Raw genomic sequence first — 9,526 nt, 5'->3', positions numbered from 1 at the left:
TTGGTTGATGTTCCGGCTCAGACCCAGAAAAAGCACAAATGCCTGATAACCCGTTCAAACCTTTCACACGTGTCATCACACCCTGTTTCCACGTGTCTACAAAATCCAACCCTCTCCAAATCCCCAACAATAAAAAGCCAAAAAACGAACCCAAGCATCCCATCCAATCCATCATCATCATCATCATCATCATCAACATCATCTCTTCTCCTTCTCAACCCCAACCCCAACCACAACCCCAACCCCAACCCCAACATTGATGTCCTCCGTCTCCCTCTCAAACCCTAGCCAACATGATGTCCAGATCCTACACCAACCTCGTCGATCTCGCCACTGGGAACTTCTCCGCCCTCTCCGCCGCCGGGGCCGCCCGCCCACGCCGCCTCTCCCGTGTCATGACGGCCCCTGGCCCTGTCTCCGAGCTCGATGATGAGGACCGCGCTAACAGCGTCTCTTCCGATGCTCCCTCGTCCCTCGCCCAGGATCGCATTATCATCGTCGCCAATCAGCTTCCTGTTCGTGCCCGCCGCCGCTCCGACGGACGCGGCTGGTCCCTTTCCTGGGACGAAGAGTCCCTCCTTCTCCAGCTCCGTGATGGCCTCCCCGACGACATGGAGGTCCTTTACGTCGGCTCCCTCCGCTCCGACTCCCCCATTGACCCCCGCGACCACGACGACCTCTCCCAAACCCTCCTTGATCGATTCAAATGTCTCCCTGCTTTCCTCCCTCCTGATATCCTCGAGAAGTTCTACCATGGGTTTTGTAAGAAGCTTCTGTGGCCTCTCTTTCACTATCTGTTGCCATCGCCGGGGGCTGGCGGCTTTGATCGCGGGCTCTGGGAGGCCTATGTGCTCGCCAACAAGGTGTTCGCTCAGAAGGTCATCGAGATCATCAGCCCCGAGGATGACTACGTTTGGGTACACGATTACCATCTCCTTGCTCTCCCTTCCTTCCTTCGTCGCCGGTTCCTCCGGCTTCGCATGGGGTTCTTCCTCCATTCGCCGTTTCCTTCGTCTGAGATCTACCGTACTCTTCCTGTTCGTTTGGAGATTCTGCGGTCCCTTCTCAGTTGTGATCTTATTGGGTTCCATACCTTTGATTATGCGCGCCATTTCTTGTCCTGCTGCTCCCGGATGCTCGGTCTTGAGTACCAGTCTCGGCGAGGATATGTAGGCCTGGACTACTTTGGCCGCACGGTCGGGATCAAGATCATGCCTGTTGGTGTTCATATGGGGCAGCTTCAATCGGCTCTCTCGTTCTCTGATGGCGAGGTCCGGGTTGACGAGTTAAGGAAGCAGTTTGAGGGGAAGACTGTGCTTCTTGGTGTTGATGATATGGATATTTTCAAAGGGATTGATCTCAAGTTCTTGGCTTTCGAGCAGATGTTGAAGCTTCATCCTGAATGGCAGGGGAAGGCAGTTCTTGTTCAGATTGCGAATCCAGCGAGGGGCAAAGGCAGGGACTTGGAAGAGATCCAGGCTGAGATTGAGGAGACCTGCAAGAGAGTTAATGGCCAATTTGGTTGTGATGGTTATAGCCCTGTGGTGTATGTTAATCGTACAGTGTCTCTGAGTGAACGGATTGCATACTATTTGATTGCTGAGTGTGTTGTTGTCACTGCAGTGAGAGATGGGATGAATCTGATTCCTTATGAGTACATTGTCTGCAGGCAAGGGATGCCAGGGTCAGAGCCACAGTGCATGAAGAAGAGCATGCTAGTGTTATCAGAGTTCATTGGGTGCTCTCCATCACTAAGTGGCGCGATAAGGATCAATCCATGGAATGCTGAGGCCACAGCTGAGGCCATGAATGAGGCGATTTCAATGTCAGAAGCAGAGAAGCAGTTGCGGCACGAGAAGCACTACAGATATGTCAGCACCCATGATGTTGGATACTGGTCTCGGAGTTTCATGCAGGATATGGAGAGGACTTGCAGGGACCATTTGAAGAGGAGGTCTTGGGGGATTGGTCTTGGATTTGGATTTAGGGTAGTGGCTCTTGATCCGAATTTCAGGAAGCTCAATGTGGACTCAATTGTTTCAGACTATGCGAAAGCTAAGAGCAGGGCAATATTTTTGGACTATGATGGCACAGTGATGCCCCAAACATCTATTAACAAGACGCCTAATGCTGAAGTTATTTCGATTATTAATGCTCTTTGTGCAGATAGCAAGAATATTGTGTTCATTGTCAGTGGGAGAGGGAGAGACTGCTTGGGAAAATGGTTTTTGCCATGCAAAAAGCTTGGTATCGCAGCCGAGCATGGTTACTTCATGAGGTATGCATTTTTCTTTTTTTCTGGGCAATTTCATCTTCTATTCTACTCAAAATAATTCAATGCATTTGTCTTCATATGCCCTAGCCCTTTAAATTAGAAAAAAGAATCCTCATGTGCGTCAGTTGTCAGTGTTTCTAGTGGCTATGCAAACATAATTATGACGGAATCTTGGTATAGTTTGTTCACAGTCCGCCCAGATGGAAGTTGAAGAAAGCGAACAAATTGGAAAACAATGCAAATTTTGCCTGATATGATACTTCGATAACATGGAAAACATTTAATGCTATTCAAAATTGTCATTTAATAAGATAGTAAGATACCCCGGCCATTTTATAACTGATCAAGTTTTGGCACTATTACTTGGAGGACGACCATCATATAATATTGGTTTGCAGAAATGCAGTTATAGATTGTTTGTGAAATGGATTATAAGTGTGCTAACTATGAAGTTTTCCAACTGGTATCAATTGTGGTGTACAATGCTTGCTTCTTCACTGTCAAAGTTGACGGGTTTACTCCCATTAAAAAGAGCTTCTGATTACACCTTGTGTTATGCTGCAAACTCGCAGGTGGAATGGGGAGGAAGACTGGGAAACTTACGGACATGACACTGATTTTGGATGGATACAGATGGCCCAGCCAGTGATGAAATTGTATGCAGAAACCACTGATGGATCATTTCTTGAGGCTAAAGAAAGTGCTTTGGTATGGCACCATCAGGATGCTGACCCAGACTTCGGTTCTTCACAGGCAAAGGAGATGTTGGATCATTTGGAAAATGTGCTGGCCAATGAGCCAGTTGCTGTTAAGAGAGGCCAATTTATTGTGGAAGTGAAACCCCAGGTGTGTTTTATTTCTACAGTTATTTTGCTTCCTCTTATATGAATTATGTTTCTACTATTTTACTTGAACTTCTAGACAATGATTTTGGGGGTTCATCAGCTGATACTTAGGCAGAGTTTACTTGGACAACAACCTAATAGCATTGCATGAGAATTCTTTTGATAAGCTTATGTTCCTTCACTAGTTTTGGGCGGTTTTACGGATTGATTGCAATCATTAATATCTAACACCCCCTTAATGTGATTGTTTATTTTATCTGTTCCCATGCACTTACAGGGTGTTAGCAAAGGCATAGTTTCTGAGAAGATACTGTCATCAATGTGTGACAATGGGAGAAAAGCGGACTTTCTTCTATGCATTGGTGATGACAGATCTGACGAGGACATGTTTGAAGGCATTACTCGGATTGTGGACAAGGATATGGTTGCTGCTAATACATCAGTGTACGCTTGCACTGTCGGGCAGAAGCCGAGCAAAGCCAAGTATTATCTGGATGACACTGCCGATGTCATAAACATGCTCCAAGCTCTTGCAGAAGCTTCCGAGCCATCTCCTTCTTCCGAGACAAATGCAGAGCCATCCTTTTCTGCCGAAATAAAGGCATAATTCATTTTTGTGCAAGAACCCAATCTGGTTGCACTTTCAGCTCCCCTGTGAGATTTTCCCACGAAGATGATGGATGCCTTGTGCATACATAGAATTGGAGCCTCATGTGATAATTTTGTTAATCAGAGAGTAGGTGCCGTGCATTTTTTAATGCTAGTTCAGGGATGTAATTCTTAATGATAAGGGGACGATGAACCAGCAAGAGAGGAGCTCTTTTCGGCATTCCATTGAACTCTTGTGCAGGAGGATCTCAGAGTGTAATACAGCATGTCTAAAGGAATTGGCATATTAACCTGCAAAGTAGTACTGGTTTCAAAGGATGCCTTCCCAGGTTTAGAGTTCTATTCCTTCTATTGATTACTATTTGTCATCACTATTGCTTGTTTTGATATTTTAGTGGGTTAGTTTTATCTTGTTTCTTTCAGCATTTGTTGATTAAATTGCTTTCTTTCTTGGGAGGAAAAAAAAGGGTTGAAGGGTTGTTGAAGAAAAGAAATCAATGAATGTACATTCTTCTCCTTTCTGGAACCAATAGTTTAGACTGTCAGAAATTTCCAGAGACCATTTCTTTGAATTCATTCTTTTAATGAAAATGCATAAGCTGGCTGACTTCTTGACATGAGAAAGGGCGACATTTCTGAGTTCGATGTTTTGCAGTTAATGCTTGGAGTGTTGAGATTTGCGAGTCAGGGATTTCTTAAAAATCTGACTTAAGTCCCCTTTAGTAGAGAGTTCATTTTCAAAGATCAAAATAATCATATTGTACTAAGACTAAAGATGGACTTTCTTCGCCATTGCAGATATCAAGATGTCTTGGTTGGATTAAGAGCCATGCATTGAAATGGTGTTTTTTTATACAAAAAAACTGATCTAAAAAGCACGCTCATGGAATTTTTAAAGATGGTCAATCTGCACGTTTCGTTTGGGTGTTCACACCAAATTATAGTGACATAATGATGCTTGGAGGTGTGTAAAACGTCGTTGAAAGGCTTGGTCTGATTTCAAAAGCCAATAATTAAAAGCTTAGAATGTTGATTTTTCTTTACCAAGCTTTTGGGTGGTAAGCATGTTTTTTTGCCCTTCAGTTTTTAGGTTTCCAGCTTTTTTAAATTGTCAAAAGCTACAAAAGCAACACAAAAACAAGTCCTGAAGTTTTTGGCAGTAACTTCTTGAGATAAACCTGCAGGGCCAGCACAAAAAGTAATGAAAGAAAATACTTTTCCCTATTTCATATGCACACAAGAAGACAGGATCATGCTGGACAGCTCCATTGATAACAATGTCAAGTTGAATTCGTTCTTCTTGGATGTGTGTGCCAACCAGTAATCACTTTTCAGGATTTTTTCCCTCCCCAATTTTTCTAAGTTTTAATGAAGGTAACAACAAAAGGAAAGCCTGATACATCACAGAGGCCACCATGAGAATCATGCACGTGTTACGACAGTCCAATTCAATTTTTTAACAAATAATAATACATGAAGATGTAAGTAGTTGCAAGTGCAGTTTACATGACTTCAAAACCAAACTATGGTTAGAATTGCGAACAAATTAACTTTTAATAAATTATATGGAAACTCTGTGTCTGAACACAACCTGCTTCCCTTGATTTCCTATGGAACAAGACCAAGCAACTTTTAACAATTTTTCTCCAAATTCTGCTTCTCAAGTTTTTCTCCAGTGTCAAATCTTCCATCTTCACAACAGGCAAAATGAGCTAATCTATTTTATTTCTTTTGAAAAGTAGAAACTTTGAGCATCATCCAATTCAAGCGGGTAGCTGAAGCTTTGAATTGTTTTTCCAGCTGAAACAAAAAAAGCATATACAAGGTTATCGCTTTGACAAATGCCATCAACGTGAAGCATGAAAGAAGGTTATTACCTGATAAAGTAGTAATAGAAGAAGTCTGCATAGAGAGCTGTTTGGACAAAACCAGCGATCCATGCTGGTGAGCAAAACAGAGAATTTGCGTACTTTTGTCAGGTTATAAATAACATGAAATCATATTAGTGTTTACAGCTAGAGTGACTTACAAATCCACCAACTGTAATGCTTTTCTGTAAAGTAGCGATAAATCCAGTTAAGGATATAAAATGCTCGATAGGCCCTGTTTTATGGTAAAGCCAAACAAAAAAAATAAAGATTAAGAAAGTCTGAACAAGTTTTTGCAACATTAATTGAAAATGAGTTTGCAAATTCAGATCAAGAATACAACTAAATACATGCACAATGCTTCAATGAACAGATGAAAGTCTGGTGAGGATTGTGATTTACAACCTCTATCTAAGCTTTCTCTAGGAAGGATAAGGATGAAATTTTTTATGATAATCAATATGCTCCAATTGACCATGACAACCCAATATATAATAGATAAAAAAGAAAGTTTCATTAATTTAAGTTTTAAATGTTGCGAATTGGCCAATCCATTACTAGATCAGGCTTTTCATAAAACTTCCATGCTTAGTAATAACAGATTAATCATACCAAGTCCAGCTTTATTTAAACAATCTCCAGTCAACAAATGCAACTGAATATCAGGGACAAAGCAAAATTTTTCAAAGATTAACCAATTGTCCAATGTGAAACTTAGCATTGCTATCCTTTTACCCATTAACATTCTCCTTAGTCCAACTAGCTATGAAAACCTCCACGCACCAAAGTGAGACACAATTGGAAAACAAGCCTGATTGAAGTACACATGGCAGTGCCGTGGTTTTAGGGATCATAACATCTATGGGAGATTCACTGTTAGGCATAGAAATTCCACCAATATCAGTTTGCTTGCCACCAATCAATTGTTATAGTGGTAGAAACTACATGGCATTATCTTTTATTGGACAGGAGGAACACAAATTGTGCCATGAGGTTCAGCTTTGGTTTCCACCCTGAAAATCCTGTAACAGGCAGCTCCTCATAATTTAGTATATTAGTCATCTGCTAAAGTTAGGGATCACCCGGGCAAATAAACTTGTTTTTTTCAACAGCAAAATCTCCACCAGGCAAGTTGTAGAAATTCCTTTCATAATATTCAGGGCCCATTGGCGATCTTCTAAAGTTCAGAAATCTAGGACTAAGTGAACCTGTCATTGTCATAATCAAAATTCACATACTTGGCTGCTACCCAAATGCTTAGAATCCTTTCAAAATCTACTCCAAATTGTCTTTAGCCAAATGCCTCATTTTTTAAATTTGATGCAGAAAAGTCCATAAATAGCTTCAAGCATAACACGCTCACACAAGAAACCATCGGTCCATCGCTTAGCAATTTTGTAAAATTATATTTTTCTTATGAAGTGAAATCATTATAACTAGCATGGTATCAATGGCAATCCTATGCTACTAATGTAAATTCCTTTTTCTCTTCAAAATAGAGAGATTAAAATCTGGCACTCCATCTTTCTTCATTAAGTCCATTAAATAAATTCTTGACCCTTGTTATTGCTGAGAAAAATTTTCACTTTTTCATTGACAGTTATGACTAGCATATCATCAAAAAAATACATGATAGAGGTCAAAAATCAAATAAAAATTTAGTATAAGTATCAAGATGTATAAATCAAGATAAGTAAGTTGGAGAACCACTTAGACTTCTGATAATTATTGCATTACAACTGATTCATTTTGCTATTCTATATTCAAGTGATACACATGCAAATATCTTCAAAATATACAAATTCCATTTTAACCATCTTTAAATATAGATCAAGTCCAGGTTTCCAAGTTTTGAGGCGAAAATCACAAAAAGCAAAACTAATAGAATTTGAGCTTGCACTTTTGTAACTTATCTTATTTACCTCACCTCAAAGAGGAATGGTTGCTCATCTTTGGTTTGGTATCCCTATCTAAACCTCTACCTTAATTGACCAGAATACATTTTCCATCTAATATATTACATCATTTGACTTACAATTAAACTTGCGGCATAACCCAAGCAAGAAAGGGTGAAGTGACCAAAAATCATATTTGAAGTAGGAATTACAATAAATTCCAATTTAAGAAGGAATCTGTTTAAATTTAACATTAAAAAGTAATAGATCTAAACCCAACCCCTACGTATGGCTAAAAATACCTAATTCAGAAGAATTATAATCCATCCCGAGAAGAATGGCACCTGGACAGTGGTCAAGATAACAGTCAGAAATTTAACATCAACTTTACTTTCTATTGATGCTCAGATGTTGAAATTATATTTCTCACCAATATGGCCAATGTGGAAATATTTTTATCTTCTGAAGTATGGATTCAGAATTTTTCACTTAGTGCAGCTAAACAAAGCACTGAGCAGGAAAATGGAAAAGTCACTTCTGTCAGTATTGAAGCTATACCCGAGAAAGAAAACATATTGTCCAGTCAAGTTGTCCACGTTTCCACTTCTCTGTAGCAAAACTAATTGAGGAAGGATTGCAACAGCCTCCAAATATATGGAAAATGCCCAAAATACCTGTAATGATGACAATAATACACCATTAGGTAAATAGTTAAGGTTTCATTTGCAAATTATTGATGGAGCAGATGGAAAAAAAAAAGCTTCATATAATCAAAAACAAAAAATCAAATCACAGTTAAACTGTATTTCTAAAGACATACCCCCACACATTTCTCAAAGATAAAAAATGGGTATGTCAGAACTCCGCGGTTTGTTACTTCAAAGCAAACCGTAACTCATCAACTCAGTATGTAATTAGTCATGCATAAATAGATCTTCAGAATTCCAGGACACCTCTCAACCATTCACATATACTATCACAACCAAAAGCATAAAGATGTCTCTCAATGGTGAATAGAAAACCACTTGATATGTGGTAACAGATATGCTCATAAGAAACCCAAATTCAAAATCAGCACCCATAGTTCTCTAATTCAAAAGACAAAGGATAAGCTCCCCATTGACATGAAAAAGCTGCATAATGCCATGCTTCAAAATGACTTCTTCTGCCTTTTAGAGGACCATAATACTGATATGAAACGGTCAATTTTACAATTTTAAGTGACTTTGCTTAATCACCAGCAAAGAAGCTAGCTTCGAAACATCTTTCTACATAATATAATCATAGATTTTCAGAATCAAGCCTTCAGATGGAGTATCAAACTCCTTCCAAAGCACAAACTCACAAAGCAGAGATCTTTATCCACATTATATTCATAAAGATTAAAATAACAAAATTAGAATCAATATAATACCTCCCTGACGGTAAAACTATCGTGAAAAAGCAGCGCGAGGACAAAGCTCGCCGCAACGAGGAAGTAGTGCCGAAACGTATCCTGCTCCTTGTCATAGGTCCTCCGAACCAGTGGATGAAAACGCATGCACCAAACAATGCCGATCGAACAGGTAACAAACACCACCTTCATCACGCTGTTGTAGATCGAGATGAAACTCGTAAACAGATCCAAGTACCGCGCTACGAAAACAATCACATACAGCTCCTGCGTCTTCAACGAAATCCCTTCCATCCAAACAAAAAAATCACGCAAAAATTCCTCACAAAAAAAAAAAGAGGAAATTATTAAAAAATGGTAACCCTAGAGCAAGTACCAGAGCAGGATCTGGTGGCGTATATCTTTAGGAGAAGGATGAGGATGCTGATGAGATGGGTCATGTCGCCGGCGAGGCGGAAGACGTTCATGGCGTCGGATTGGAGAAACCCTAGAAATGGTGGAGGATTTGGGGGGAGAGAACGGGCGGGAGAGGCGAGAGGGACGAAGGGTTTTGGTTGTGGATTTGGGGAAGAGAAAGTGACGTGGCAGCGGGGCGGTGCTTCAGTGCTTGTGTTCTTTGTTCACGTCTACAACTAGTACAA

General features: G+C 40.3%; 2 protein-coding genes across 2 annotated transcripts; one reads left to right on the top strand and one right to left on the bottom strand.

The window, feature by feature from the left end:
• The first annotated feature begins 203 nt into the window (after positions 1-203).
• On the top strand, positions 204-4,346 carry LOC120275562 (probable alpha,alpha-trehalose-phosphate synthase [UDP-forming] 7). Its single transcript, XM_039282181.1, has 3 exons — positions 204-2,278; positions 2,848-3,121; positions 3,398-4,346. Exons 1-3 carry the CDS (start codon positions 294-296, stop codon positions 3,725-3,727), a joined length of 2,589 nt encoding a protein of 862 aa, XP_039138115.1. The 5' UTR covers positions 204-293; the 3' UTR covers positions 3,728-4,346.
• An 803-nt stretch (positions 4,347-5,149) lies between these two features.
• On the bottom strand, positions 5,150-9,506 carry LOC120276498 (ER lumen protein-retaining receptor A-like). The gene is made up of 6 exons (XM_039283254.1): positions 9,262-9,506; positions 8,907-9,172; positions 8,051-8,166; positions 5,759-5,832; positions 5,607-5,670; positions 5,150-5,529 (listed from the first exon to the last, which is right to left on the bottom strand). The coding sequence occupies exons 1-6, from the start codon at positions 9,350-9,352 to the stop codon at positions 5,493-5,495; spliced, it is 648 nt and encodes a 215-aa protein (XP_039139188.1). The 5' UTR covers positions 9,353-9,506; the 3' UTR covers positions 5,150-5,492.
• Positions 9,507-9,526: the final 20 nt, after the last annotated feature.

Source organism: Dioscorea cayenensis, chromosome 14 (genome assembly GCF_009730915.1).
Source record: "Dioscorea cayenensis subsp. rotundata cultivar TDr96_F1 chromosome 14, TDr96_F1_v2_PseudoChromosome.rev07_lg8_w22 25.fasta, whole genome shotgun sequence".
In the NCBI taxonomy this organism is placed as follows: domain Eukaryota; kingdom Viridiplantae; phylum Streptophyta; class Magnoliopsida; order Dioscoreales; family Dioscoreaceae; genus Dioscorea; species Dioscorea cayenensis.
Note: the sequence above shows the minus strand (reverse complement) of the source record. Positions and strands in the feature narration are given on the sequence as shown.

What these genes read in the sequence shown, in the direction of transcription:
- LOC120276498 (XM_039283254.1), bottom strand. Translation starts at nt 9,352, where the DNA reads ATGAACGTCTTCCGCCTCGCCGGCGACATGACCCATCTCATCAGCATC. An exon ending in CGCCACCAGATCCTGCTCTG is followed by an intron (nt 9,173 to 9,261) that starts GTACTTGCTCTA and finishes TTTGGATGGAAG; the next exon opens with GGATTTCGTTGAAGACGCAG. An exon ending in TTCTATTACTACTTTATCAG is followed by an intron (nt 5,530 to 5,606) that starts GTAATAACCTTC and finishes TTTTTGTTTCAG; the next exon opens with CTGGAAAAACAATTCAAAGC.
- LOC120275562 (XM_039282181.1), top strand. Translation starts at nt 294, where the DNA reads ATGATGTCCAGATCCTACACCAACCTCGTCGATCTCGCCACTGGGAAC. An exon ending in GAGCATGGTTACTTCATGAG is followed by an intron (nt 2,279 to 2,847) that starts GTATGCATTTTT and finishes GCAAACTCGCAG; the next exon opens with GTGGAATGGGGAGGAAGACT. An exon ending in TTGTGGAAGTGAAACCCCAG is followed by an intron (nt 3,122 to 3,397) that starts GTGTGTTTTATT and finishes ATGCACTTACAG; the next exon opens with GGTGTTAGCAAAGGCATAGT.